This window comes from Pristiophorus japonicus, chromosome 12 (assembly GCF_044704955.1).
Source record: "Pristiophorus japonicus isolate sPriJap1 chromosome 12, sPriJap1.hap1, whole genome shotgun sequence".
Classification (NCBI taxonomy): Eukaryota; Metazoa; Chordata; class Chondrichthyes; family Pristiophoridae; genus Pristiophorus; species Pristiophorus japonicus.
The window spans coordinates 36,721,875-36,749,649 of NC_091988.1; the positions used below are offsets into that span (position 1 = coordinate 36,721,875).

The 27,775-nt window shown below is 44.1% G+C and overlaps 1 protein-coding gene across 2 annotated transcripts in view; it reads left to right on the forward strand.

Moving 5' to 3' along the window:
- The first annotated feature begins 514 nt into the window (after positions 1-514).
- dcp1a (decapping mRNA 1A) overlaps positions 515-27,775 on the forward strand; it is an 84,257-nt gene continuing 56,996 nt past the window's right edge. The window contains exons 1-2 of one of the 2 annotated variants that reach the window (XM_070895305.1): positions 515-670; positions 13,791-13,831. In XM_070895305.1, coding sequence (XP_070751406.1) covers positions 539-670; positions 13,791-13,831 — 173 coding nt within the window. In that variant the 5' untranslated portion in view covers positions 515-538. Of the gene's footprint in view, positions 671-5,539; positions 5,858-13,790; positions 13,832-27,775 lie in introns of those variants that run through there. The other variant, XM_070895304.1, reaches the window with a different exon arrangement.

Consider the following 27,775-nt stretch of genomic DNA (forward strand, 5'->3'; position numbering starts at 1 on the left):
TTGCCAATATTTACATTTCTATAAATGACAGAAGGAGGAATATTTGGGAAATGTAGGAATATATATGCTTCGTAATAGTGACATGATTTGCAAACTCGTTGATACACAATGACGCCTTGTTTTATAGCGACATGTATAAAAACAATCTCACTTTTGAATAAAATATCGTTCGTAATGAGTCACAGCTCTAAAAATTGTGTAAAATAAAACAATGTTATTTTATCAGGTGGGCGGAATTTTCTGGTGCAACACATCACACAGAGTCATCCACAATGTTATCCCTTACAATTTAATAAGAACAAAAATTACGCATTCATGTTTTTTTTCTGATGTGAATAGAAAAATAAAAAATCTTCGTCCATTTTGCAAAGTGAAAGCATTCATGCGCGTGGATATTTTGCTGCAGTGAACGACTTGTGTTTCCGGAAGCAGAGTGGAGGAGTCAGAGTGATAGGAACGGTCGGTTGGGGTTGTCGGGCGGGAGGAGCAGTATTTGAGTCGTGCTCTTTTCTCCTTTACACAGGTTGGGAAATCCAACATGGAGGCGTTGAGCAAAAGGCGCGATATTAGCCTGTCCGCTTTGAAGCAAAACGACCCTTTCATCTCCAGTATCGTCGATGTGACCAGCCAGGTCGCGTTGTATACTTTTAACCCAAAGGCCAGTGAGTGGGTAAGCTGGTGGTTGTCAAATTCGCGCTGAAAATAACCAAACCAAAGCGGTTGCGATCTGTGCAAACTGTTGTACTTCATTGGAAAGCTGCTTCGTTGAAGTTTTAAAACCGGGGCGAGTGCTGTTTGCTTACAGTTTGTGAGGTATTTGTCCTGGCAGCATAAACTTGTTGAAATCTAAAGGCCTGAGCACTGAGATTAGACGAATAAACGGAAACCAAGCAGCCTGAATTATAGAAACCACAGCACATAAACAGACCATTTGGCCCAACGTCTATGCTGATGTTTATGCTCCACACGAGCCTCCTCGCACCCTACGCCATCTAACCCTATCAGCATAACTTTCTGTTCCTTTCTTCCTTGTGTGTTTATCTAGCTTATCCTTAATCATCGATTTACATTGTTAAAGTTTTTGGAAAATGTTGGTAATATTTATGGAGGCGAGTCCAACTGATCTGAAACCACAGGTTGCAACGCAAGGTGATTAGAGATCAGTCTGGTTCGAATGAGAAGTTGGAACACTGTCATACAGTGATTTTTAATACCTAAAAGGGTTTTGGAATTGATGCTGTTTATAAGATTTTATAATTTCCTTGACTGTATAGAAACATGAAATTGCATAATAGCATATAGAATATATAATACAGAATCAAGCCATTTTGGCCCAACTGGTCCTTTTAAAAAATTTGTTTCTGGCATGTGGGTATCACTGGCAAAGCCAGCATTTATTGCCTGGAGTATAATGTTGGAAAGTGTGAGGTCATGCACTTTGGCAGAAAAAAATCAAAGAGCAAGTTATTATTTAAATGGAGAAAGATTGCAAAGTGCCGCAGTACAGTGAGACCTGGGGATCCTGGTGCATGAAACACAAAAGGATAGTATGCAGGTACAGCAAATGATCAGGAAGGCCAATGGTATCTTGGCCTTTATTGCAAAGGGGATGGAGTATAAAAACAGGGAAGTCTTGCTACAGTTATACAGGGTATTGGTGAGGCCACACCTGGAATACTGCATGCAGTTTTGGTTTCCATATTTACGAAAGGATATACTTGCTTTGCAGGCAGTTCGGAGAAGTTTCACTAGGTTGATTCCGGGGATGAGGGGGTTGACTTATGAGGAAAGGTTGAGTAGGTTGGGCCTCTACTCATTGGAATTCAGAAGAATGAGAGATGATCTAATCGAGATATACAAGATTATGAGGGGGCTTGACAGGGTGGATGCAGAGAGGATGTTTCCACTGATGGGGGAGGCTTGAACTAGAGGGCATGATCTTCGAATAAGGGGCCGCCCATTTAAAACAGAGATGAGGAGAAATTTCTTCTCTGAGGGTTGTAAATCTGTGGAATTCGCTGCCTCAGAGCTGTGGAAGCTGGGACATTGAATAAATTTAAGACAGAAATAGACGGTTTCTTAATCGATAAGGGGAGCGAGCAGGGAAGTGGAGCTGAGTCCATGATCAGATCAGTCATGATATTATTGAATGGCGGAGCAGGCTCGAGGGGCCGTATGGTCCACTCCTGTTCCTATTTCTTATGTTCTTATGCAGGTGTTTATGCTCCACCTGAGCCTCCTCCCATCCCTCTTCATCTTACACGATCAACATAACCTTCTACTCCTTTCTCCCACATGTGTTTATCCGTATACCCATCTTTTCTGTCAAAACTTTTGCAGAATTTGCATCCTGTAACCATCTGATGATTGGAAATCAGAATTATATTCAAGTGAAAAAACTAAAGTGTATTTCTGAATCTATAGTATTAGGCAAAGTAGAGTAGTTAGCCTTAAATACCATAAAACATTGCATCAGACAGAAATGTCTGCATACATAGGATTCTCCCTTTCTGAGCTTCATGCTTGAAAACTGATGGAGATGCATGATTGTTTAACAAATATTGTAAATCAATATAAAAAAACAAAGAATATTAACATCACTGAATATTTGGCAACAAATGGATCTGGTCTAATTTACTTTGATGTTAAGTTTTTTTCTGTAATTCATCACCTCAAATTGCCTCCATCAGTACCACCGGCAGAGCCAAACCACCATATGTAATTGTAGCCTCGTACAGCTCAAAATGCTCTCCACAGACCAAATGGCTTTTTTCAACTTTAGAAAATTAATATTACAATATTTCACATGTCCATCATTGCACTTTACTGATTTTTACCCTAAAGTTTTTTTTATTAATGCCTGCTGAACGACTGGAATTGTTATGAGGTAGTTACAGGGAATGTTCATTACTACCTGCTTCAAATGCAAATCATGGTGCTTTCATTAACGGTGAATACAAAAAAGTTGAAGGTTGTCATTTTTTGTTAGATTGCAGCAAGAACAGACTTTTGCTCTTCAGCAGTTAACATGTATTGGTTATTGAATGTGACTTTTTTTCCTGCACCAGACACACCTCTTTATGGTATCATCATCGAATCCCCCACCATCAACATCCTGGGGGTTAGCATTGACTAGAAACTTAACTGGACCAGAAACGTAAATACTGTGGCAACAAAAGCAGGTCAGAGGCTGGGTATTCTGTGGCGAGTTTCTCACCTCCTGACTCCCCAAAGCCGTTCCAACAACTACAAGGCACAAGTCAGGAGTGTGATGGAATACTTTCCACTTGCCTGGATGTGTGCAGCTCCAACAACATTCAAGAAGCTCGACACCATCCAGCCCACTTAATTGGCACCCCATTCTACCTTAAGCATTTTTCTCTCCATCAGTGGCGCACTGTGTCTGCAGTGTGTACTGTTGTGTATCTGTAAAGCATGCGCTCCCATGTTCTGCCACCAGGGAACGCATCTCCTGAAGTCCCAAGGGATCCCAGCATCCCTTGGGAGCACTGTATATAAACTGGCCCCTAAGGCCTGTTACTCATTCTGGAGTGTCTTAATAAAGACTGAGGTCACTGTTACTTTAACCTCCCTGTGTGCAGTCTCATCCGTGTCAGGAACACAACAACTGGCGACGAGTACACGAATCCAATGCAAAGATGCAGCAAACTGGGCATCCTGGAGAAGTTCTCGGAGGGTGAGGACTGGGAAGCCTATGTCGAACGGCAAGACCAGTACTTTGTAGCCAATGAGCTGGACGGAGAAGGAAGTGCTGCAAAAAGGAGAGCGGTCCTCCTCACGGTCTGCGGGGCACCAACCGACAGCCTCATGAAGAATCTTCTGACTCTGGTGAAACCCACAGATAAGTCGTATGAGGAGCTGTGTACACTGGTTCGGGAGCATCTTAACCCGAGGGAGAGCGTGCTGATGGCGAGGTATCGGTTCTATACGTACCAGCGATCTGAAGGTCAGGAAGGGGCGAGCTACGTCGCCGAACTAAGACGACTTGCAGGACAATGTGAGTTTGATGGCTACCTGGAGCAAATGCTCAGAGACTTTTTTGTACTGGGCATTGGCCGTGAGACCATCCTACGAAAACTTTTGACTGTAGAGACACCGACCCTCAGTAAGGCCATTGCGATAGCACAGGCGTTTATGTCCACCAGTGATAACATCAAACAAATCTCTCAGCACACAAGTGCTAGCAATGTTCATAAATTAACTGGAACTGTGTTTGTGAGCATGGGCAGAAACCACGAATCTGTAACTGCCAGCAGGCCTCAGGTGACCCAGATGACTCCGAGTCCACAACAAAGGATGAATGCAAGGCAATTCACACCTTGTTGGCGTTGTGGAGGCTTCCATTCAGCCTATTCATGCCGCATCTAAGGGTATGTTTGCAAGAGCTGTGGAACAATGGGGCACCTCCAACGAGCTTGCAGACGAGCTACAAGCTCTGCAAAACCTGCTAACTACCATGTGTGGCAGAGGAAGATCGGTCCATGGTGGATCAAAGCAATTTCGAGCCTCGGAGAGAGGAGGCAGATGCTAAAGTACACAGGGTGCACACATTTTCAATGAAATGTCCACCTATAATGCTAAACGTAAAATTGAATGGCTTACCTGTAGCCATGGAACCGGACACTGGCGCTAGCCAATCCATTATGAGTAAAAAGATGTTTGAGAGACTGGTGCAACAAGGTATTAAGACCAACCTGAGCCCTATTCACACGAAACTGAGAACGTACACCAAAGAGCTTATCACTGTCCTGGGCAGCACCATGGTCAAGGTCACCTATGAGGGCACGGTGCACGAACTGCCACTCTGGATTGTCCCGGGCGATGGCCCCACACTGCTTGGAAGGAGCTGGCTGGGCAAAATCCGCTGGAACTGGGATGACATCCGAGCGCTATCACATGTCGATGAGGCCTCATGTACCCAGGTTCTTAACAAATTTCCTTCCCTTTTTGAGCCAGGCATTGGAAACTTTTCCGGGGCAAAGGTGCGGATCCATAGAAACATTAAAAAATAGGTGCAGGAGTAGGCCATTCGGCCATTCGGCCCTTCGATCCACTTGGTCCCAGAGGCACTAACCATTCACCACAAGGTGCGAGCAGTACCTCACATGATGAGAGAGAGAGAGAGTGGAAATCAAGCTGGACAGGCTGCAACGCGAGGGTATCATCTTCTCAGTGGAATTCAGCGAGTGGGCCAGCCCGATTGTTCCAGTATTCAAAAGTGATGGCACAGTCAGGATTTGTGCCGATAATAAAGTAACTATTAATCGTTTCTCACTACAGGACCAATACCTGCTATCTAAGGCAGGAGGCAAGACGTTCACCAAGCTCGAGCTGACTTCGGCCGACATGACTCAGAAACTGGAGGAGTCTTCGAAGGGCCTCACCTGCATCAACACGCACAAGGGACTGTTCATCTACAACAGATGCCCGTTTGGAATTCAGTCGTCTGCAGCGATCTTCCAGAGAAACAAGGAGAACCTATTCAAGTCGGTACCACGCACGGTGGTTTCTCAGGACGACATATTTGTCACGGGTCGGGACACCGGCGAGCACCTACAAAACCTGGAGGTGGTCCTCCAGCAACTGGATCGCGTAGGGCTGCGGCTGAAGAGGTCGAAATGCGTCTTCATGGCAACAGAAATGGAGCTTTTGGGGAGAAAGATCGTGGCGGACGGCATTTGGCCCACAGACGCCAAGACAGAGGCTATCAGGAACGCGCCCAGGCCACAGAACGTCACGGAGCTGTGGTCGTTCCTGGGATTCCTCAACTATTTTGGTGACTTCCGACCGGGGTTAAGCACTCTCTTGGAGCCCCTGCATGTGTTATTGCACAAAGGTGAGAACTGGGTATGGGGAAAAAAACAAGTAATTGCTTTTGAGAAAGCCAGAAACATTTTATGCTCCAACAAGCTGCTTGTATTGTATAACCCGTGTAAAAGACTCGTGCTAGCATGTGATGCGTCGTTGTACGGAGTTGGTGTGTATTATAACAAGCTAACGTTGCAGGGAAGTTGCAACCTGTCGTCTATGCTTCCAGGAGCTTGTCTAAGGCCGAGAGGGCCTACAGCATGATTGAGAAAGAGGCATTAGCATGTGTGTTCGGGGTAAAGAAAATGCATCAGTACCTGTTTGGCCTCAAATCTGAGCTGGAAACCGATCACAAGCCCCTCATATCCCTGTTCGCTGAAAACAAGGGGATAAATACGAATGCCTCAGCCCGCATACAAAGGTGGGCACTCGCGCGATCAGTGTATAACTATACCATCCGCCACAGGCCAGGCACTGAGAACTGTGCGGATGCTCTCAGTCGGCTACCATTGCCCACCACTGGGGTGGAAATGGCGCAGCCTGCAAACTTATTGATGGTGGCGCAGCCTGCAGACTTGTTGATGGTCATGGAAGCGTTTGAAAATGATAACTCACCTGTAACGGCCCGCCAGATTAGGACTTGGACCAGCCAAGATCCTCTGCTGTCCCTCGTAAAAAAAAAAACTGTGTACTGCATGGGAGCTGGGCCAGCATCCCCGTTGAAATGCAAGAGCTAATCAAGCCGTTCCACGGCGAAAGGACGAGCTATCCATTCAGGCAGACTGCCTGTTGTGGGGTAACCGCGTAGTGCTACCCAAGAAGGGCAGGGAGACGCTCATCTCAGATCTCCACAGCACACACCCGGGTATAGTAATGATGAAAGCGATAGCCAGTTCCCACGTGTGGTGGCCCGGTATCGACTCTGACTTAGAGTCCTGTGTACGGCAATGCAGCGTGTATGCTCAGTTGAGCAACGCGCCCAGAGAGGCACCACTAAGTTTGTGGTCCTGGCCCTCCAGACCATGGTCGCGGATCATTGTCGACTATGCGTGCCTGTTTCTTGGTAAAATGTTCCTGGTGGTGATGGATGCTTTTTCAAAATGGATTGAATGTGAAATAATGTCGGGAAGCACTGCCACCGCCACCATTGAAAACCTGAGGGCCATGTTTGCCACCCACGGCCTACCTGACATACTGGTCAGTGACAACAGGCTATGTTTCACCAGTGCCGAATTTAAAGAATTCATGACCCGCAATGGGATCAAACATGTCATCTCGGCCCCGTTTAAACCAGCCTCCAATGGGCAGGCAGAGCGGGCAGTACAAACAATCAAAGAGCCTTCAACGAGTCACAGAAGGCTCACTCCAAACCTGCCTGTCCCGAGTATTGCTCAGCTATCGCACGAGACCCCACTCGCTCACGGGTGCCCCCGGCTGAGCTACTCATGAAAAGGACACTTAAAACCAGACTCTCGCTGGTTCACCCCAACCTGCATGATCAGGTAGAGAGCAGGCGGCAGCAACAAAATGCAAACGATGGTCGCGCCACTGTGTCACGAGAAATTGATCTGAATGAACCTGTGTATGTGCTAAACTATGGACATGGTTCCAAATGGATCGTGGGCACGGCGATAGCTAAAAAAGGGAGTAAGGTGTTTGTAGGAATTTTTTGAGGATGTTTCCAGTAGAGTGGACAAGGGAGAACCAGTTGATGTGGTATATTTGGACTTTCAGAAGGCTTTCGACAAGGTCCCACACAAGAGATATTAATGTGCAAAGTTAAAGCACATGGGATTGGGGGTAGTGTGCTGACATGGATTTGAGAACTGGTTGTCAGACAGGAAGCAAAGAGTAGGAGTAAATGGGGACTTTTCAGAATGGCAGGCAGTGACTAGTGGGGTACCGCAAGGTTCTGTGCTGGGGCCCCAGCTGTTTACACTGTACATTAATGATTTAGATGAGGGGATTAAATGTAGTATCTCCAAATTTGCGGATGACACTAAGTTGGGTGGCAGTGTGAGCTGCAAGGAGGATGCTATGAGGCTGTAGAACGACTTGGATAGGTTAGGTGAGTGGGAAAATACATGGCAGATGAAGTATAATGTGGATAAATGTGAGGTTATTCACTTTGGTGGTAAAATCAGAGAGACAGACTATTATCTGAATGGTGACAGATTAGGAAAAGGGGAGGTGCAAAGAGACCTGGGTGTCATGGTACATCAGTCATTGAAGGTTGGCATGCAGGTGCAGCAGGCGGTTAAGAAAGCAAATGGCATGTTGGCCTTCATAGCGAGGGGATTTGAGTACAGGGGCAGGGAGGTGTTGCTACAGTTGTACAGGGCCTTGGTGAGGCCACACCTGGAGTATTGTGTACAGTTTTGGTCTCCTAACCTGAGGAAGGACATTCTTGCTATTGAGGGAATGCAGCGAAGGTTCACCAGACTGATTCCCGGGATGGCGGGACTGACCTATCAAGAAAGACTGGATCAACTGGGCTTGTATTCACTGGAGTTCAGAAGAATGAGAGGGGACCTCATAGAAACGTTTAAAATTCTGACGGGGTTAGACAGGTTAGATGCAGGAAGAATGTTCCCAATGTTGGGGAAGTCCAGAACCAGGGGACACAGTCTAAGGATAAGGGGTAAGCCATTTAGGACCGAGATGAGGAGGAATTTCTTCACCCAGAGAGTGGTGAACCTGTGGAATTCTCTACCACAGAAAGTTGTTGAGGCCAATTCACTAAATATATTCAAAAAGGTGTTAGATGAAGTCCTTACTACTAGGGGGATCAAGGGGTATGGCGAGAAAGCAGGAATGGGGTACTGAAGTTGCATGTTCAGCCATGAACTCATTGAATGGTGGTGCAGCTAGAAGGGCCGAATGGCCTACTCCTGCACCTATTTTCTATGTTTCTATGTAGACAATTATACTTGTTAGTGAGTTACATAGAACCATAGAAAATAGGTGCAGGAGTAGGCCAGTCGGCCCTTCGAGACTGCACCACCATTCAATAAGATCATGGCTGATCATTCACTTCAGTACCCCTTTCCTGCTTTCTCTCCATACCCCTTGATCTCTTTAGTCGTAAGGGTCATATCTTGAATATATCCAATGAACTGACATCAACAACTCTCTGTGGTAGAGAATTCCACAGATTAACAACTCTGAGTGAAGAAGTTTCTCCTCATCTCAGTCCTAAATGGCTTAGCCCTTATCCTTAGGCTATGTTCCTTGGTCCTGGACTTCCCCAACATCGGGAACATTCTTCCTGCATCTAACCTGTACAGTCCCGTCAGAATTTTATGTTTCGATGAGACCCCCTCTCATCCTTCTAAACTCCAGTGAATACAGGCCCAGTCGATCCAGTCTCTCCTCATATGTCAGTCCTGCCATCCTGGGAATCAGTCTGGTGAACCTTTGCTGCACTCCCTCAATAGCAAGAACGTCCTTCCTCAGATTAGGAGACCAAAACTGAACACAATATTCCAGGTGAGGCCTCACTAAGGCCCTGTACAACTGCAGTAAGACCTCCCTGCTTCTATACTCAAATCCCCGAGCTATGAAGGCCAACATACCATTTGCCGCCTTCACTGCCTGCTGTACCTGCATGCCAACTTTCAATGACTGATGTACCATGACACCCAGGTCTCGTTGCACCTCCCCTTTTCCTAACCTGCCGCCATTCAGATAATATTCTGCCTTCGTGTTTTTGCCACCAAAGTGGATAACTTCACATTTAAAAGAAAATTGGATGGGGAGAGGTGTGGGGAAGAGAAGGTAGATACTCTGTTGATGCATGATATGTTTTTGTTAATCTTTTTCATATTCCTCCCAATTTTCTTTCAAATCATGATGGGGTATAATTCCATAATGGAACATCTGAGGTTCCTCTTCCAAATGGCCATTCTTCATGTTAAACAAGATCTTGTACTTGCCTATTGAGCAAAGATGTATACTTTCTAGCAGGGAAGTCACTGAATAACAATCAAGTGTGTGAACCTGTACTGTTCCACTTGAAATGTAGAGAGTTTGATGACCGACAAGCCCAAGTTGGTTGACTAACTTAAACCTACCCAGGCTTAGCAGTTACATTTATGCAGAGCAGAACGTTTTAACTGATTGTTGCACAAAGATAGTTCTCCCTCTATCTGCTTACATACAGTGATAATACAATAGAAATTGCCACACGAAATATAATTGTTTTGTAAAAAGAGTTTTGGAGTGGATATAAGAGTCTGTTCGAGATCGAAGTGTTCTATGTGAATGGCAAATTTAGCCTGTTTTTGTCCTCTCTTGTTCATATCTTAATTTGCCCTCAAACATAGTTTCTTTCTGACACCTCATATGATTCAATGAACTGCCTTTCAAAATATGTTTTTCTGTCTCAAAACTACTGCTGCTTAAATCCATAGGTAGTTTCACAGATAGTTGCTTTCTAGTCACATCAAATTTAAATTGAAATATTTTATTAATCAAGTCACGGTTTGTACAAAATTATATGAGTAGTAGTGAGAAAACAGATGACATTTAACAAGGAATAACATGTTGAAAGATGTTGAACTACTGTCATACATCTGTAGCAGATAATTTATTTTATATCAAGAATACACAGTTGTTAATTATGTCAAGGAAACATAGAAAATAGGTGCAGGTGTAGGCCATTCGGCCCTTCGAGCCTGCACCACCATTCAATAAGATCATGGCTGATCATTCATCTCAGTACCCCTTTCCTGCTTTCTCTCCATACCCCTCGATCCCTTGAGCTGTAAGGGCCATATCTAACTCCCTCTTGAATATATCCAATGAACTGGCATCAACAACTCTCTGCAGCAGGGAATTCCACAGGTTAACAACTCTGAGTGAAGAAGTTTCTCCTCATCTCAGTCCTAAATGGCCTGTCCCTTATCATAAGATTGTGTCCCCTGGTTCTGGATTTCCCCAACATCGGGAACATTCTTCCCGCATCTAACCTGTCCTGTCCCGTCCCATCAGAATCTTATACGTTTCTATGAGATCCCCTCTCATCCTTCTAAACTCCAGTGTTTTAAGGCCCAGTTGATCCAGTCTCTCCTCATACGTCAGTCCAGCCATCCCTGGAATCAGTCTGGTGAACCTTCGCTGCACTCCCTCAATAGCAAGAACGTCCTTCCTCAGATTAGGAGACCAAAACTGAACACAATATTCCAGGTGAGGCCTCACCGAGGCCCTGTACAACTGCAGTAAGACCTCCCTGCTCCTATACTCAAATCCCCTAGGTATGAAGGCCAGCATGCCATTTGCTGCCTTCACCGCCTGCTGTACCTGATGAACCATGACACCTCTTTTCCTAATCTGCCGCCATTCAGATAATATTCTGCGTTCGTGTTATTGCCTCCAAAGTGGATAACCTCACATTTATCCACATACTGCATCTGCCATGTATTTGCCCACTCACCTAACCTGTCGAAATCATCCTGCAGCCTCTTCGCACCCTCACAGCTCACACCGCCACCCAGTTTAGTGTCATCTGCAAACTTGGAGATATTACATTCAATTCCTTCATCCAAATCATTAATGTATATTGTAAAGAGCTGGGGTCCCAGCACTGAGCCCTGTGACACTCCACTAGTCACTGCCTCCCATTCCGAAAAGGACCCGTTTATCCCGACTTTCTCTGCTTCCTGTCTGCCAACCAATTCTCTATCCATGCCAGTACATTACCCCTAATACAATGTGCTTTGATTTGCACACCAAACTCTTATGTGGGACCTTGTCAAAGGCCAAATACGCCACATCCACTGGTCCTCCCTTGTCCACTCTACCAGTTATATCCTCAAAAAATTCCATAAGATTTCTCAAGCATGATTTCCCCTTCATAAATCCATGCTGACTTGGACCGATCCTGTCACTGCTTTCCAAATGCGCTGCAATTTCATCCTTAATAATTGATTCCAACATTTTCCCCACTACTGATGTCCGGCTAACCGGTCTATAATTACCTGTTTTCTCTCCCTCCTTTTTAAAAAAAGTGGTGTTACATTAGCTACCCTCCAGTCCATAGGAACTGATCCCGAGTTGATAGACTGCTGGAAAATGATCACCAATGCATCCACTATTTCTAGGGCCACTTCCTTAAGTATTCTGGGATGCAGACAATCAGGCCCTGGGGATTTATCGGCCTTCAATACCATCAATTTACCCAACACAGTTTTCCGCCTAATAAGGATATCCTTCAGTTCCTCCTTCTCTCTAGACCCTCAGTCCCCTAGTACATCCGGAAGGTTATTTGTGTCTTCCTTCGTGAAGACAGAACCAAAGTATTTGTTCAATTGGTCTGTCATTTCTTTGTTCCCCATTATAAATTCACCTGAGTCCGACTGCAAGGGACGTACGTTTGTCTTCACTAATCTTTTTCTCTTCACATATCTATAGAAGCTTTTACAGTCAGTTTTTATTTTTACCGGCATGCTTCCTCTCATGCTCTATTTTCCCCCTCCTAATCAAACCCTTTGTCCTCCTCTGCTAAATTCTACATTTCTCCCAGTCCTCAGGTTTGCTACTTTTTTTGGCCAATTTATATGCCTCTTCCTGGGATCTAACACTATCCTTAATTTCCCTTGTTAGCCACGGTTGAGCCACCTTCCCTGTTTTATTTTTACTCCAGACAGGGATGTACAATTGTTGGAAGTTCATCCCTATGATCTATAAATGTTTGCCATTGCCTATCCACCGTCAAACCTTTAAGTATCATTTGCCAGTCTATTCTTGCCAATTCACACCTCATGCCGTCGAAGTTAGCTTTCCTTAAGTTCAGGACCCTAGTTTCTGAATTAACTGTGTCACTCTCCATCTTAATAAAGAATTCTACCATATTCTGGTCACTCTTCCCCAAGGGGCCTCGCACAACAAGATTGCTAATTAGTCCCTTCTCATTACACATCACCCAGTCTCGGATAGCCAGCTCTCTAGTTGGTTCCTCGACATATTGGTCAAGAAAACCATCCCAAATACACTCCAGGAAATCCTCCTCCACCGCATTGCTATCAGTTTGGTTAGCCCAATCAATATGTAGATTAAAGTCGCCCATGATAACTGCTGTACCTTTATTGCACACATCCCTTATTTCTTGTTTGATGTTGTCCCCAACCTCACTACTACTGTTTGGTGGTCTGTACACAACTCCTACCAGCGTTTTCTGCCCTTTGGTATTCCGTAGCTCCATCCATACCGATTCCACATCATCCAAGCCAATGTCCTTCCTTACTATTGCATTAATTTCCTCTTTAACCAGTAACGATTTAAACAAATACATTTTATGAGCAGACTCAGTCTGATCTGTAACTGAAACAAACACTTCATACGTTGCAACATTCAATATAAATTCAGCTGGTGTAAGCTTTGTGCTATGCAACTAGGCTCAATAGAAGTTTTCCAAATCTTAAGACCATTTAACAACTACATGGAAGAATATTTTGAAAGTTTGTCAACTTTTGTGATGGAAACAGTGTAGATTTGTCTTTAATTGGTTTAGAAAAAGATTAACTATTAAATTCCATATGTGCTCAATGTTTCCACTTTTGTCCTCACTTTTACCATCTACCCTGTGCCTTTCTTTCAGCCAGAAGCTTGATGGGATAGGCGATTGACTACTCCTTAGCTGCCCTCATAGGTTCTGTGCCATGATTACCCAAAGATTATTGTTTTGCAGGGTTGGATTATCATGCTCCATCTCGCAATATGCAGAGAGGTAGTAAATATGTAATTAAGTGGAATCCAACTAGAATGACTGTCCTGCACTCTACTGCTAGATTTATTAAACCACCATTAAAGTCTGATCATTTGTCTGTGATAGTTCTGAAGAATTTCTCGGGCAGTTCAAGGATTTACAGTACTAAGGCCTGTAGTACTAGAAGTAAATTTTGCAGGTAGAGGTAAATAGGATGGCTTAATTTGACTTCTGATGTACTTTTTTTCTTTTATAGGAGAAGACTGATGTCGAAGGTACTTTATTTGTGTATACCAGGTATGTTTTTAAATACAGCGTCCGATGAGCTGAATTTCAAGATTTACCTCTTCTATGTCCCAAAGCAGGAGAATATGTTTAAAAAATTATTTATACAGTCATATTTAAGAACATAAGAAATAGGAGCAGTAGTAGGCCATTTGGCCCCTCGAACCTGCTCCACCGTTCAATAAGATCATGGCTGATCATCGACCTCAACTCCACTTTCCCGTCCGATCTCCATATCCCTTGATTCTCCTCGAGTCAAACAATCTATCTATCTCTGCCTTGAACTCAGAGACTCAGCATCCACAGCCCTCGGGCAGAGAATTCCAAAGAATCACAACCCTCAGTGAAGAAATTCCTCCTCTTCTCAGTCTTAAATGGCCTATCCCTTATCCTGAGACTATGCCCCCTAGACACTCCAGCCAGGGGAAACAACCTCTCAGCATCTACCCTGTCAATCCCCTTAAGAATTTTGTATGATTCAATGAGATCACCCCTCATTTTTCTAAACTCCAGAGAGTATAGGCCCATTCTGCACAATCTCATCATAGTACAGCACTCTCATCCCAGGAATCAATCTAGTGAACCTTTGTTACACCACCTCCAAGGCAAGTATATCCTTCCTTAGATAAAGAGACTAAAACTGTGCACAGTACTCCAGGTGTGGTCTCACCAAGACCCTTTACAATAATAGCAAGACTTCCTTACTCTTATACTCCAACCCCCTTGCAATAAAGGCCAACATGCCAATTGCCTTCCTTATTGCTTGCTGTACCTGCATGCTCGCTTTCTGTGTTTCTTGCATGATGACACCCAAATCTCTGAACACCAACATTTAAAAGTTTCTCACCATTTAAAATATACTCTGTTTTTCTATTTTTGCTACCAAAATGAATAACCTCATATTTCCCTACATTATACTCCATCTGCTACCTTACTGCCCACTTACATAGTCTATCTATATCCCTTTGCAGACTCTTTGAGTTTTCGTCACAGTTTACTGTCGCACCTAGCTTTGTATCGTCAGCAAACTTGGATACATTGCACTCGGTCCCTTCATCTGGGTCATTAATCTACCCTGCTAGTTACCTTCTCAAAAAACGAATACATTTGTCAAACACTATTTCCCTTTCATAAAACCATGTTGACTCTCTAATTATGTTATGATTTTCTAAGTGCCCTGATACCACTTCCTTAACAATGGATTCCAGCACTCCAACACCATTCACTGATCTGGAAGAAATGGCAGGTGTGAACAAGTGTCTAGTGATGTATTTCAGTACATTTAAAATAAGGATTGGGTGGCCTATCATTATGTTTTGAGCACCGTAGTTAATAATTTTGCTCAGCATCTCTGCCCTGTGCCCCAGTTTCAGTCATTCAAGGAGATTGGAAATGAGAAGGAAAGCCCATAATCTGGGCAGATATTTCAGACCAGTGCTGAACAAATGCTGTATTGTTGGATGTGCCAGCTTTTGGTTCAGCCAACTTCGGTGGATGTGAAAAATTCTGTGGCACTATTTGAAGAAGAGCAGGGGAGTTCTCCTGGTGTCCTGCGTAACATGTATTGCTTAACTTAACACCACCAAGAAGGCTAAATGGTCATTTATCTCATTGCTGTTTGTGGGACTGGCTGCTGGATTTGCCTATACAACAGTGACTATACTTTGAAAGTAATTAGTTGGCTGTAAAATACTTTGGGCCTTTTTGATGGACCAATAAGGGTGACTCTGATCATAACAAGTGCCTCCTTTTAGGACATCACTAATATAGGAAAGAACATATGGTCTATTCAAACTAAAAGAAGCTAAAATAAGTAACAAAGTCTCAATAAAGCCGAAGGGATACCTTCTTACCTAAATCAGTTGTTATCCGTGTGTATAAGACATTCTATACCCTGTGATGCCCACCGGTTGTGGACATCCTGATGATTATAGAAGGTGCCATATAAATGTAAGTTTTTGTTTGCTGCTCTTTAGGAGGGAAAGAGTCAATGGGGTCAAGTTTCGGCCTGAGTTGCTCCTATGTTTTTGGAGCAACTGGTTTAGAATGGAGTATCTTAGAAATTGCAATTCTCGGCATTTAGTTCGCTCCAGTTCTAGTCAGTTAGAACAGTTTCATTTTGGAACAGATTTTTTTTTTCAAAAGGGGGCGTGCCCAGCTACTTACACCCGTTTTGAAAGTTTAGGCAGCGAAAACTTACTTAGAATGGAGTAAGTGTAGATTTTTGTACACTCAGAAAAACCTTGCGTACACTTTAGAACTCAGGCGTAGGTTACAAATCAGGCGTAGGGAACGGCGGGGAGGGGGGGGTGGGGAAGGGAAGTAATTAAATTCTACAAGCATTCAACAGTCTCACTTATACAAATAAAGAGCCATCCTGAATAAAAAAATTATAAACAAAGCAAATACAAAATATTGAATATTCCTACCTGTGTGAAGCAGTAGCAGCAGCCTTTGAGCTGCGGTGCTTCAGGCAGGCCTTCCTTCCATGTTGGAGACAGTGGTGGCGTCAGTGGCTCGACGGCAGCCGAAGAAACAGCAAGCAGCCTTCGAGCTGCGCGGGTAACTGAGGCCATTCGACCACTGGATAGGGGCGACGGCAGTGGCTGACGGCGGCCGAAGACACAGCAAGCAGCCTTCGAGCTGTGAGGGAGGCTGAGGCCATTCGGCCAGGGACAGGGAGAGGCAGCCAGATAGCCAGTTTGAAACTTAAATTTGTAATTGCAGAATGGGTGCTGCATTGTCAACACCACGGATTATGCAATGGTTTGCCAGCAATTCACTGCATCGGAGAGAATTGATTAGAGCTCACCACACCAGGAATGTCATAGCCCGTAGGCTGATGGGCAGGAGACCTTACCAATGTTGGCAATATCGAGCCAGGCGCTCGTACCTGGACATGAGCGAGGCTGATTGTGTCAAAAGGCTGCGTTTCCACAGAGAAGTTGTCGTGGAGATTCGTGATATGCTGAGAGCAGATTTGCAACCCAGAAGCAGAACGCCAACTGCCTTGTCTGTTGAAGAAGGTAACAGCTGCACTTGCCCGAAACAATCCCGAGGCATGGAAGGCTACAACTGGAGATGTGTGTGCCATCTCTCAACATGTAATACATGCTTGCGTTTACCAGGTCACGGCTGCACTGTATGCACGGAGGAATGACTTCATCAATTTTCCAATGACCGCACAAGCGATCTATGAGAGGGCTGTGGGCTTCTTCAGGATTGCTGGCTTCCCAAAGGTACAGGGCTGCATTGATTATACCCACATAGCCTTGCGAGCACCTGTGGAGATTCTGAGCAGTACAGGAATAGAAAAGGTTTCCACTCCCATCAATGTGCAGCTTGTGTGTGACAACAAGCAGCACATCATGTCAGTCGATGCGAGATACCCTGGCAGCACCCATGATGCGGTCAACCTACACGACAGCGTTATATCGGACATGTTTGAGCAGCAGCCAGAAGGGCAGAGCTGGCTACTGGGAGACAAAGGGTATGGCCTGACCACCTGGCTCATGACGCCCCTACGCGTGACACGGACGGAAGCTGACCGTCAATACAAGATGGCGCACATTGCGATGCGCAGCATCATTGAGAGGACCATTGGCATATTGAAACAGCGTTTCCGAAGCCTGGACCATTCCGGAGGCCACTTACAATACTCCTCAGATTGTCAGTCAGTTCACTGTTGTGAGCTGCATGCTCCATAACTTAGCCATCATGAGGCAGCAGGAGCTGGTAGTGGAACCAGAAGACCCACTTGAGGGTCCAGTGCCTGATGATAGTATTTTGGAAGAGCAGGATGAGGATGATGACGACAATCAGGAAAGCATGCAAGTGCCTGATACCGGAGCATGAGGTCGGAGGAGGGCTGTCCATTGTGCTCCTTTAACGATTGCTCGAGCCCTGCACCAGCAGCTCATCCGTGAACGCTTCAATTACTGATGCCTGAGGGTTCTGCGACCACTGTTGCGCATGGACATGTTTATTCTTTGGAATTGTTCCTACGTTGTGTTGTGTTAATGGAAGATGATTCAGTTTTACTGAAAAAATATTTTATTGAAAAGTTAATGTCACTGTAATAAAATATTTGTTGTATCAAACTTTACTTTTTAATATGACTCTTGAAGATCACTTATAAACTTGTAAAGTTACAAAACAATTTCAATGTGAAAAATCTTACACTCTTAAGATCACTTAAAGTTCAAGATCACTTTAGGTGCAAAATTAAACAAGTTACAAAAAGTGAGAGCATTTACACTATAAGATCACTTAAACCCGAAGATCACTTAAGTTGTAAAGTTACAAAACTTACAAAACAATTTCAATCTGAAAAACGCTACTACAGCTACATCAAGAACAAGAACAAAAGCAGCAAAGAAAGGCTGCAACCATCTCTCATCCACATCTCAGTGAATGTTCACTTCTTCATGGGGGTGTCATTTGATTGGCGGGGCTGTGTGCCCTTATTGCAGCAGCTACCTCCATGAGGGCCTGTGCCGCCAGTTGCATGCCCTCCCTGACGGCCTGTGCCGTCGATTGCACTCCCTCGGACATTCCTTCCCTAAGTTCCCATGTCATTACTACTATTTCTCCTATCAGGACCTCTTCACCCACTGCACTGACGCTACCGATGAGTGATCGGGTAAACTCATTGGTCTTCATACCCAATGCCACAACCTGAGCCGCATCTGTTGCACGCTGCACCGCAGAAGAGCGTGTCTCCAATAATCTCCTCCTCTGCCTGGGTCTGCCTCGTGGCACCACTACACTGGGAGGCGCAGGCAGGGACGGTGGGATGCTCAGTGTTGCAGATGGCAGTACTAGAGAGAGAGGCGCGGGCTGGGATGGTGGTTGAATGGGTGTAAACTGCTCCATTATATCACCAGCACCACTGGGACCCGCAATGTCGGAATCAAAACCATGGAAGGTGGAACCAGAACCTATGCGAGTGGGAAGCGCAGGCTCGGACGGTGGTGCACTGGCTGTAAACTGCTGCATTACACCAGCAGCACCACTGGGACCCGCAACATCGGAATCAAAACCATGGAAGGTAGAACCAGAACTTATGCAAGGGGTTGAAATTCTGATGCCCCTTAATGGGGGCTCATAAACATTCATTTGGAAGCTCTCCCCTGTAGACATTTCAGTCATCGCCGCCATCATCCAGTCTGGATCATCCGCATCTGGTTGTACTGGTTCTTGTTCTGTATCTTCAGGATCCTCAGGGTTGGTAGCAGCAGCATCATCATCATGTTCTGCAAAATACATCAGAACAGTCAAATGTTTAACAGCAAGAAAGGAGGCAGGATGGGTGGCATGAGTACTCTCACACACAGCAGGCCAGGCAGCAGGTTAATTTGAAGGGCCACGTTACATTTTCAGGACTTACCCTCTTCCTCGCGTGCGGGCCCAGCTTGTGCTGTACTGATTGCTTTTCTCCATGTATGACTCATCATGGCAGCTACCCTCTGTTTCAAGGGTGTCAGTGGATGCAGATTGGGCGTGCCTCCTCCTGTTCAAGTTGCTTCCCTTTTGTTGTGGGCCAATTTCTTCTGCAAAGAGTGAAATATAACTTTTTACAGAGTGCGTCTTTCTGCAGGGTGGGACATACAGATAGTCACGTCACAATTACAATTACATTAAAAAATGAAAATATTACTTACACTAACTGTTTGACCAAGGCCGTGCTATTTCTTTTTACACTGGCTTCCAGATCTCATGGTATGCACCACTGCGCAGTAATCTTCTGCAACTTGGTTCCAGCGTTTCGTCATTTCTTTAGGTGGCACTTTTACGCGACCTCTGTTGCTGGTATCTAGCTCCTGCCAACTCTGCTCAATGACGTTGACTAATATATCCACTTCCTCATGCAAGAAATTCTTTGTTCTTGGTAGACGTTGTTCCATTGCTGTATTGAATTAACACTCTTATTTTTCAAAACACACAGTCCTTAATTTGCATGCACCTATGCAGCACCTGTTCTGGATTTTAGCAGTGAAAAGCAGCACTCACTGATTTCAGCAGGTGATTTCTTCAACAGTGCTGCTAAAAGCACTCCTTCAGACACCAAAAAAATCACCAAAATTCAATCCCAAGCCTTTCCAGAGGTCCACGAGACAAATCAGCACTTTTCTTCAAGTTCCTTTAAAAATGGCTGAGTGCCAACGTTTATGGGCTACTGCACGTGCGCGCTCCAACGCAGGGCTGCAGGCACGAAGTTCTCTCTCTTGACTTAGCTTCGCCCTCCTGCACTTGCAGAATCGGCGTGACTCTGTGGCTCCGCCCCCTGTTGATGTCTGCGCGCCGCGCCGAGCTCCGAAGGACCTGCAGGGAGCCCGAGAATTGAAAGGTACATTTTTGTCGCGCCTAACAGGCGTCCATGTCGGGGCTGCGCCGTTCTAGGCGCGGCCCGAAACTTGACCCCATAGGGTGAATGATTTGCAGTTGTGGACTTTGATCTGCACTGCAAAAATAGATTTTTGTAACCTGCATTGTTCATATGTAAATTATTTAATTTTCTGAATGGTTGTAAATATTAATCCAGTGTCATAATGTTTTTAATTTTTTTGCTGGGTATCTTCCAATGAAGGGCATGAACTCCTAAATTCTCTGCCTGCTAATTATAGGTTCTGCCTGAATTCTTGGTGCTGTTGCTGAGGGTAGTGACCTGCTTTCAGACCTTTGCCATTGTTCACTTTGCTGCCCACCAATAAACGAGCAATAACAACTTCAAGACCACTGTAACTTTCCCTGAAGTGGGATGCCACTGCCTTTTCCCAGCGCAGCTTAGTTTATAGTGAAGCGAGACCAATGTCCTCCCATCCGGTGGTCGTGTCCGCAAGCAATGCCATGGGAGGTGAACTAGTCTGGCAAAAATGTTGCTGCACAGCTTTCTCGCATTTGACTTTTAGTCTGCAGAAGTCCATGCAAAACATAGTGCCGATCTCTGTCGTATGGTATTGGTTAGTGAAATGGGCGATGAACTTCAAATATGTTTTCCATTTGGTCAAATAATTTCTGATCAAAGAGAAATGTAGTGGTGTCTGCGGATAACTCTTGTATATCAAATTCTGTTAAATTAGTATAACTAATAATAGAGATGCATTGTATCTGGGTGCATCCAAAACATAATAGCATTAAGATTCTATTATTTTACAATTTGTGCAGTAAAACTACAAATAGTACTAGTGCACAATGTGCAGCACGTTTTAAAATTGAAAACTTTTTGAAGCGATTCATCTTGCCTCCACTTCACATATACAGATCTACCTTCCAGTTGGGTCCTGCTGATCCTACTTCAGGAGTGGAAGTTAGCAGGGTAACAACCAATTCTTCAACACCCCAGACACATTTTTCTCATCACTGGTGAAACTACTCAGTTTATGCAGTCGAAAGTTGTTTTGCTAATTGGATGAAGAAAATCCAATCTTTTCCAACATGACTTGGTACCACAAACTATACCTGTGAAGTTAGAGCTCCTCCACTGGGGAAAGACAGAGGGCCCAAGTTTCCACACGATAAAAAATGGGCGCCCCTCCGAGCTGGGCACCCGTTTTTCGCGCCTAAAACGGTGCCGGAAAAAAAACGCGCGATTCTGGAGCGCCCTGCAGCTCCTTGTCTGTTTGGCGCGGCGCCCAGGGGGGCGGAGCCTACACTCGCGCCGATTTTGTAAGTGGGATGGGGCGGGTACCATTTAAATTAGTTTTTTTCCTGCCGGCAACGCTGCACGTGCGCGTTGGAGCATTCGCGCACGCGCAGTGAAGGAAACATTGGCACTCGGCCATTTTTGTGGTTCTTTGTAGCTGTTTAATTTTTGAACATTTTTTTAATAAAAGCACATTGCCATCAGCACTGAGGCTTCTTGCAGCAGTGAGAAGGCTGCAGGAAGCCTCAGAAAGTTGAGGCAGCCGTTTCCCTCCTCCTCCCCGCCCGCCGTCGGGAACAAACGGCTCCCCCCCCCCCGCGGGAACGAACGGCTTTCTCCTACCCCCCCCCCGCGGGAACGAACGGCTTTCTCCTCCCCCCCCCCCCCGGGAACGAACGGCTTTCTCCTCCCCCCGCCCCGCGGGAACGAACGGCTTTCTCTCTTCCCCCCCCCCCCCCCCCCCGGCGGGAACGAACGCCTGCAGCATTCTCCCTGGCTGAAGCACTTTCACACAGGTAGGAAGATGGTTTATTTAATCTTTTCTTTGCTTATAAATGTTTATTCAGGTTGGATTTATTTGTATAAGTATAAATAAGGATTTATTATAGAATTTAATGACTTCCCTTCCCTCCCCTCCCCTCCCCCCCCCCACCTCGTTCTGGACGCCTAATTTGTAACCTGCGCCTGATTTTTTAATGTGTAGACAAGGTTTTTTCAGTTCTCCAAAAATTTTCACTTGCTCCATTCTACTTTAGTTTGGAGTACGTTTTCACTGTGGAAACTTTGAAATCAGGCGTCAGTGGCCGGACACGCCCCCTTTTGAAGAAAAAATTCTGTTCCAAAGTGGAACTGTTCTAACTGACTAGAACTGCAGAAAAAAAAATGTGGAGAATTGCGATTTCTAAGATAGTCCGTTCTCCACCAGTTGCTCCGAAAAATCAGGCGCAAATCATGTGGAAACTTGGGCCCAGAGTCTTGGCTGGGATCATATAATAAGTTAATTTGTATTAGTAAAAACAACCAAAATAATTCAAGTGGCAATTTATATATGTCCACTTCCTCTTGCTGTGGAGTTCTGACATAATGATCAACTTTTGGAAGATGGCTCTTCCATCTGAAGAGTACACAGGTATGATTACACAGTACCACTCATTTCTATAAAAGCCCATTAAATGTTATATTTGACTGCTTACCTGAAGTTGATTAACATTCAACCTTGCAGTGTTGGCCAATTAGTTTCTTGTAAGCTTAGGTGTTGCCAACCAACTTTAGGTAAATTGTCACTTGTAACATTTAAACAGTTTTTATATCAATGAGTGGTACCAGTGTATCATCCAGAAGGTAGAAAAGACATTTTCCAAAAACTCAACCACAGTGTTGGAGCACTATAATGATAGCCCTGCTTTATTTAAATTGTGTGTATTCTCATTATTTATTATAACAGGATTTGACTCTACATTGATTTTTTTTAAAAACAAGATGATTCTTTGGAACATTGTCAACTTGAATTAAGCTTATTCATAGATTCCTAGTCATTTAACATGAGCAAGTACAGAACCATTGGGATGATTAGAGCCACCAAGACTGAATAAATGAGATCCTCTATATAGTTGACAATTTAAAAATTGTTTTGATGTCAGATCAAATACTGAATAATAGGGTTGCTTCTGTTGTACAAGTGTGTATTGGGACTTTAGCAAAATATTTCTGCTGTGACGCATTGAAGCGTTTAGTTTTGTACTTGGCTGTTGACAAGTATAATGTAGATCATCACAATTAGAGCCCTTTCTGAGATGGGTTGACAGTAAGAGGTGGCAGAGTAGGTTCTCTAATGTAGGCATATTGAAAGGCAAATTACTGATTTGACATGACAGCTGGATGCATAGATCAAATTTATTCTGAAAAAATGACCCAAATATTAGGTACAATAAGTAGTGGCAATTTATGTAATGATAATCTGTGGCTCGATTCAGTATTTTGTCTTCATAATAGGAAAAATAAGTGGAGGAAGAGGGAAAAACTTGTAAGGAAGTGTGGGGATATTGGAAGGTTCTAGCAGGAATATGTCACAATATTTCTGCTGTGACACATTGAAGCGTTTAGTTTTGTACTTGGCTGTTGACAAGTATAATGTAGATCATCACAATTAGAGCCCTTTCTGAGATGGGTTGACAGTAAGAGGTGGCAGAGTAGGTTCTCTAATGTGGGCATATTGAAAGGCAAATTACTGATTTGACATGACAGCTAGATGCATAGATCAAATTTATTCTGAAAAAATGACCCAAATATTAGGTACAATAAGTAGTGGCAATTTATGTAATGATAATCTGTGGCTCGATTCAGTATTTTGTCTTCATAATAGGAAAAATAAGTGGAGGAAGAGGGAAAAACTTGTAAGGAAGTGTGGGGATATTGGAAGGTTCTAGCAGGAATACCTAAGCTTTGGAATTCCCTCCCTAAACCTCTCCACTTCTCTACCTCGCTTTCCTCCTTTGTGACGCCCCTTAAAACTATTTCTCACCTGTCCTAATATCTCCTTTTGTGGCTCCGTGTCAAATTTGTTGGTTAACGCTCCTATGAAGCACCTTGGGATGTTTTACTATGTTAAAGGTATTATATAAATGCAAATTGTTGTGTAGAGGGAATAGGTAAATTGCCCTCCTTTGTCTCGCCCTGAAAAATAACTTTGTTGCCCAGTGCTCTGCACTTTTCTTGAATGTTTATTATGCCTCACTTGAATTATGTGTTGTTTGCTTGGCATCATGTTAAATTGAGAAATAAATTAATAATGGCACCCATATACACGGGTCCTGGAGATTTTCACACAAAATGTAACGTGTTTTACTTCATTCAATACAACCCACGATTCATTATTCAATGTTCTACGCCCCCCCCTCCCACACACCCTCGCTAAGGGAATGCTGTACTATCGGAGGTCACGTCTTTTGAATGAGACATTACTCCAAGGTCCTGTCTGCCTTCTCGGGTGGATGCAAAAGATCTCTGCAACAGGCTGGTAAACCTAACCAGGGAGTGGCTGCACATAGTGACACCACTATTCCCAGCCAGAATGGAGATGATAGGGAAATTCTCCCATCAAACATACTTGTAATCATATATGTGACTGGGATTTATATTACACACATAATTTGTATGTAACTATCCTTCACTCACTGCATTTTGCTGGAGAAATCACCATGCTTTTATCTGGAGCATTTGCTGCAATTTTGGTCAGGAGTTCTGTTTGCTGTATTTTGTAGACACTCTTTTTAACTAGACTCTGCTGAGCGAATGGAGTTTGTTTGCTTTGCAGTTTGCTGAGTAAATAGACTTTGTTTGAGTCCTGCCGCAAGTCCCACCCCGCCTTCAATTCATTGGCTGACACAGTGAATAGATACTTTGAATATTTATCCCTCAATCAACATCACTAAGACAAATGATCTGATCATTCACCTCATTGCAGTTTGTGGGATCCTGCTGTGCCCAAATTGGCTGCCGTATTTCCTACAATACAACAGTGGCTACATTTTAAAAGTAATTTGTTGGCTGCAAAGTGCTTTAGGACATCCTGAGGTTGTGAAAGGTGCTATATAAAAGTATTTCCTACAATACAGCAGTGGCTACATTTTAAAAGTAATTTGTTGGCTGCAAAGTGCTTTAGGACATCCTGAGGTTGTGAAAGGTGCTATATAAATGCAAGGCGTTTCTTTTTAAAGAAGGCTGCCTCTTTAACTACTGGGAGACATAATTTGGTAATTGGTAGTAAAATATGTAAAATTATGCAAATTCTCCCCAAGTACTTTCAGTGCTTCACTGACTTCAGCCAACTTTCACTGAGACAATAGGCCAACAGATTATCCAGGATCTTGGGAAGGTTGAATAGTGATCTGACTGCAGTGGCATTAGTGCCAATGGGCTTGGCATTGATCTGGCCAAACCAAGTTGAGGTTTAAATCTTGCAGTCAGTGAGATGGAGTGTGAAGTCAATTCATGATTAGAATGATATAGTAAACATAGAAAAATAAAAACAACAGAAAATAGGTGCAGGAGTAGGCCATTCGGCCCTTTGAGCCTGCAACACCATTCAATAAGATCATGGCTGATCATTCAGCTCAGTGCCCCTTTCCTGCTTTCTCTCCATACTCCTTGATCCCTTTAGCCATAAGGGCCATATCAAACTCCCTCTTGAATATATCCAACGAACTGGCATCAACAACTCTCTGCAGTAGGGAATTCCACAGGTTAACAACTCTCTGAGTGAAGAAGTTTCTCCTCATCTCAGTCCTAAATGGCTTACCCCTTAACCTTAGACTGTGACCCCTGGTTCTGGACTTCCCCAACATCGGGAACATTCTTCCTGCATCTAACCTATCCAGTCCCGTCAGAATTTTATATGTTTCTATGAGATCCCCTCTCATCTTTCTAAACTCCAGTGAATAAAGGCCCAGTCAATCCAATCTCTCTTCATATGTCAGTTTAGCCATCCCTGGAATCAGTCTGGTGAACCTTCGCTGCACTCCCTCAATAGCAAGAACGTCCTTCCTCAGGTTAGGAGACCAAAACTGAACACACTATTCCAGGTGAGATCACAACTGCAGTAAGACTTCCCTGCTCCTATACTCAAATCCCCTAGCTATGAAGGCCAACATACCATTTGCCGCCTGCTGTACCTGCATGCCAACTTTCAATGACTGATGTACCATGACACCCAGGTCTTGTTGCACCTCCCCTTTTTCTAATCTGCCGCCATTCAGATAATATTCTGCTTTCATGTTTTTGCCGCCAAAGCGGATAACCTCACATTTATCCACATTATACTGCATCTGCCCTGCATTTGCCCACTCACCTAACCTGTCCAAGTCACCCTGCAGCCTCTTAGCGTCCTCCTCACAGCTCACACCGCCACCCAGCTTAGTGTCGTCTGCAAACTTGGAGATATTACACTCAATTCCTTCATGCAAATCATTAATGTATATTGTAAATAGCTGGGGTCCCAGCACTGAGCCCTGCGGCATCCCACTAGTCACTGCCTGCCATTCTCAAAAGGATCCGTTTATCCCGACTCTCTGCTTCCTGTCTGCCAACCAGTTCTCTATCCACGTCAGTACATTACCCCCAATACCATGTGCTTTAATTTTGCACACCAATCTCTTGTGTGGGACCTTGTCAAAAGCCTTTTCAAAATCCAAATACACCACATCCACTGGTTCTCCCTTGTCCACTCTGCTAGTTATATCCTCAAAAAATTCCAGAAGATTTGTCAAGCATGATTTCCCTTTCATAAATCCATGTTGACTTGGACCGATCCCGTCACTGCTTTCCAAATGTGCTGCTATTTCACCTTTAATAATTAATTCCAACATTTTCCCCACCACTGATGTCAGGCTAACCGGTCTATAATTACCCGTTTTCTCTCCCTCCTTTTTTAAAAAAGTGGTGGTACATTAGCTACCCTCCAGTCCATAGGAACTGATCCAGATTCAATAAACTGTTGGAAAATAATCACCAATGCATCCACTTTTTCTAGGGCTACTTCCTTAAGTACTCTGGGATGCAAACTGTAAAGGCCCCCGGGGATTTATTGGTCTTCAATCCCATCAATTTCCCTAACGCAATTTCCCGCCTAATAAGGATATCCTTCAGTTTCTCCTTCTCACCAGATCCTCGGTCCCCTAGTACTTCCAGAAGCTTATTTGTGTCTTCTTTCGTGAAGACAGAACCAAAGTATTTGTCCAACTGGTCTGCCATTTCTTTGTTCCCCATTATAAATTCACCTGATTCTGACTGCAAGGGACCTACGTTTGTCTTAACTAATCTTTTTCTCTTCACATATCTAACCCATGGAAAAATTTATTTTTCAGATGTTTATCCCTGAATTTACAAGGTGCTACCGTTGCTACTGTTGAACATTTGTAATTTCTAGCTGGTTGAAATTGATTAATCAATATAAAAAGAGAATGAGACCATTGCAGTGAGCCAATTCTCATATTGATTCCCAAAGCATGCTCATATGCATCCCAGTGGCTACCCATGAAGTGATAATGACTGAAACCTGAGTGAATTTACTATTTTCATTATAAGACTGATGTGATGTTTGGGAATCTATTAGAGGGAGGAAAACAAATGAAAACTAGAGAGAGGCCGAGGGTCATTTGAATTCTCAACTTGTGGTTAGCTACATCAGAGTTGGAAGAAAACACATCGATCCTATACAGTCTCAGAAGACTGTTTCTCTGTAGACTGGCTAAGTAGATATTAATAGGACAATAGGAAAATGTGTTTCATTTCTGCAGGAATGGTGCTAAATATTG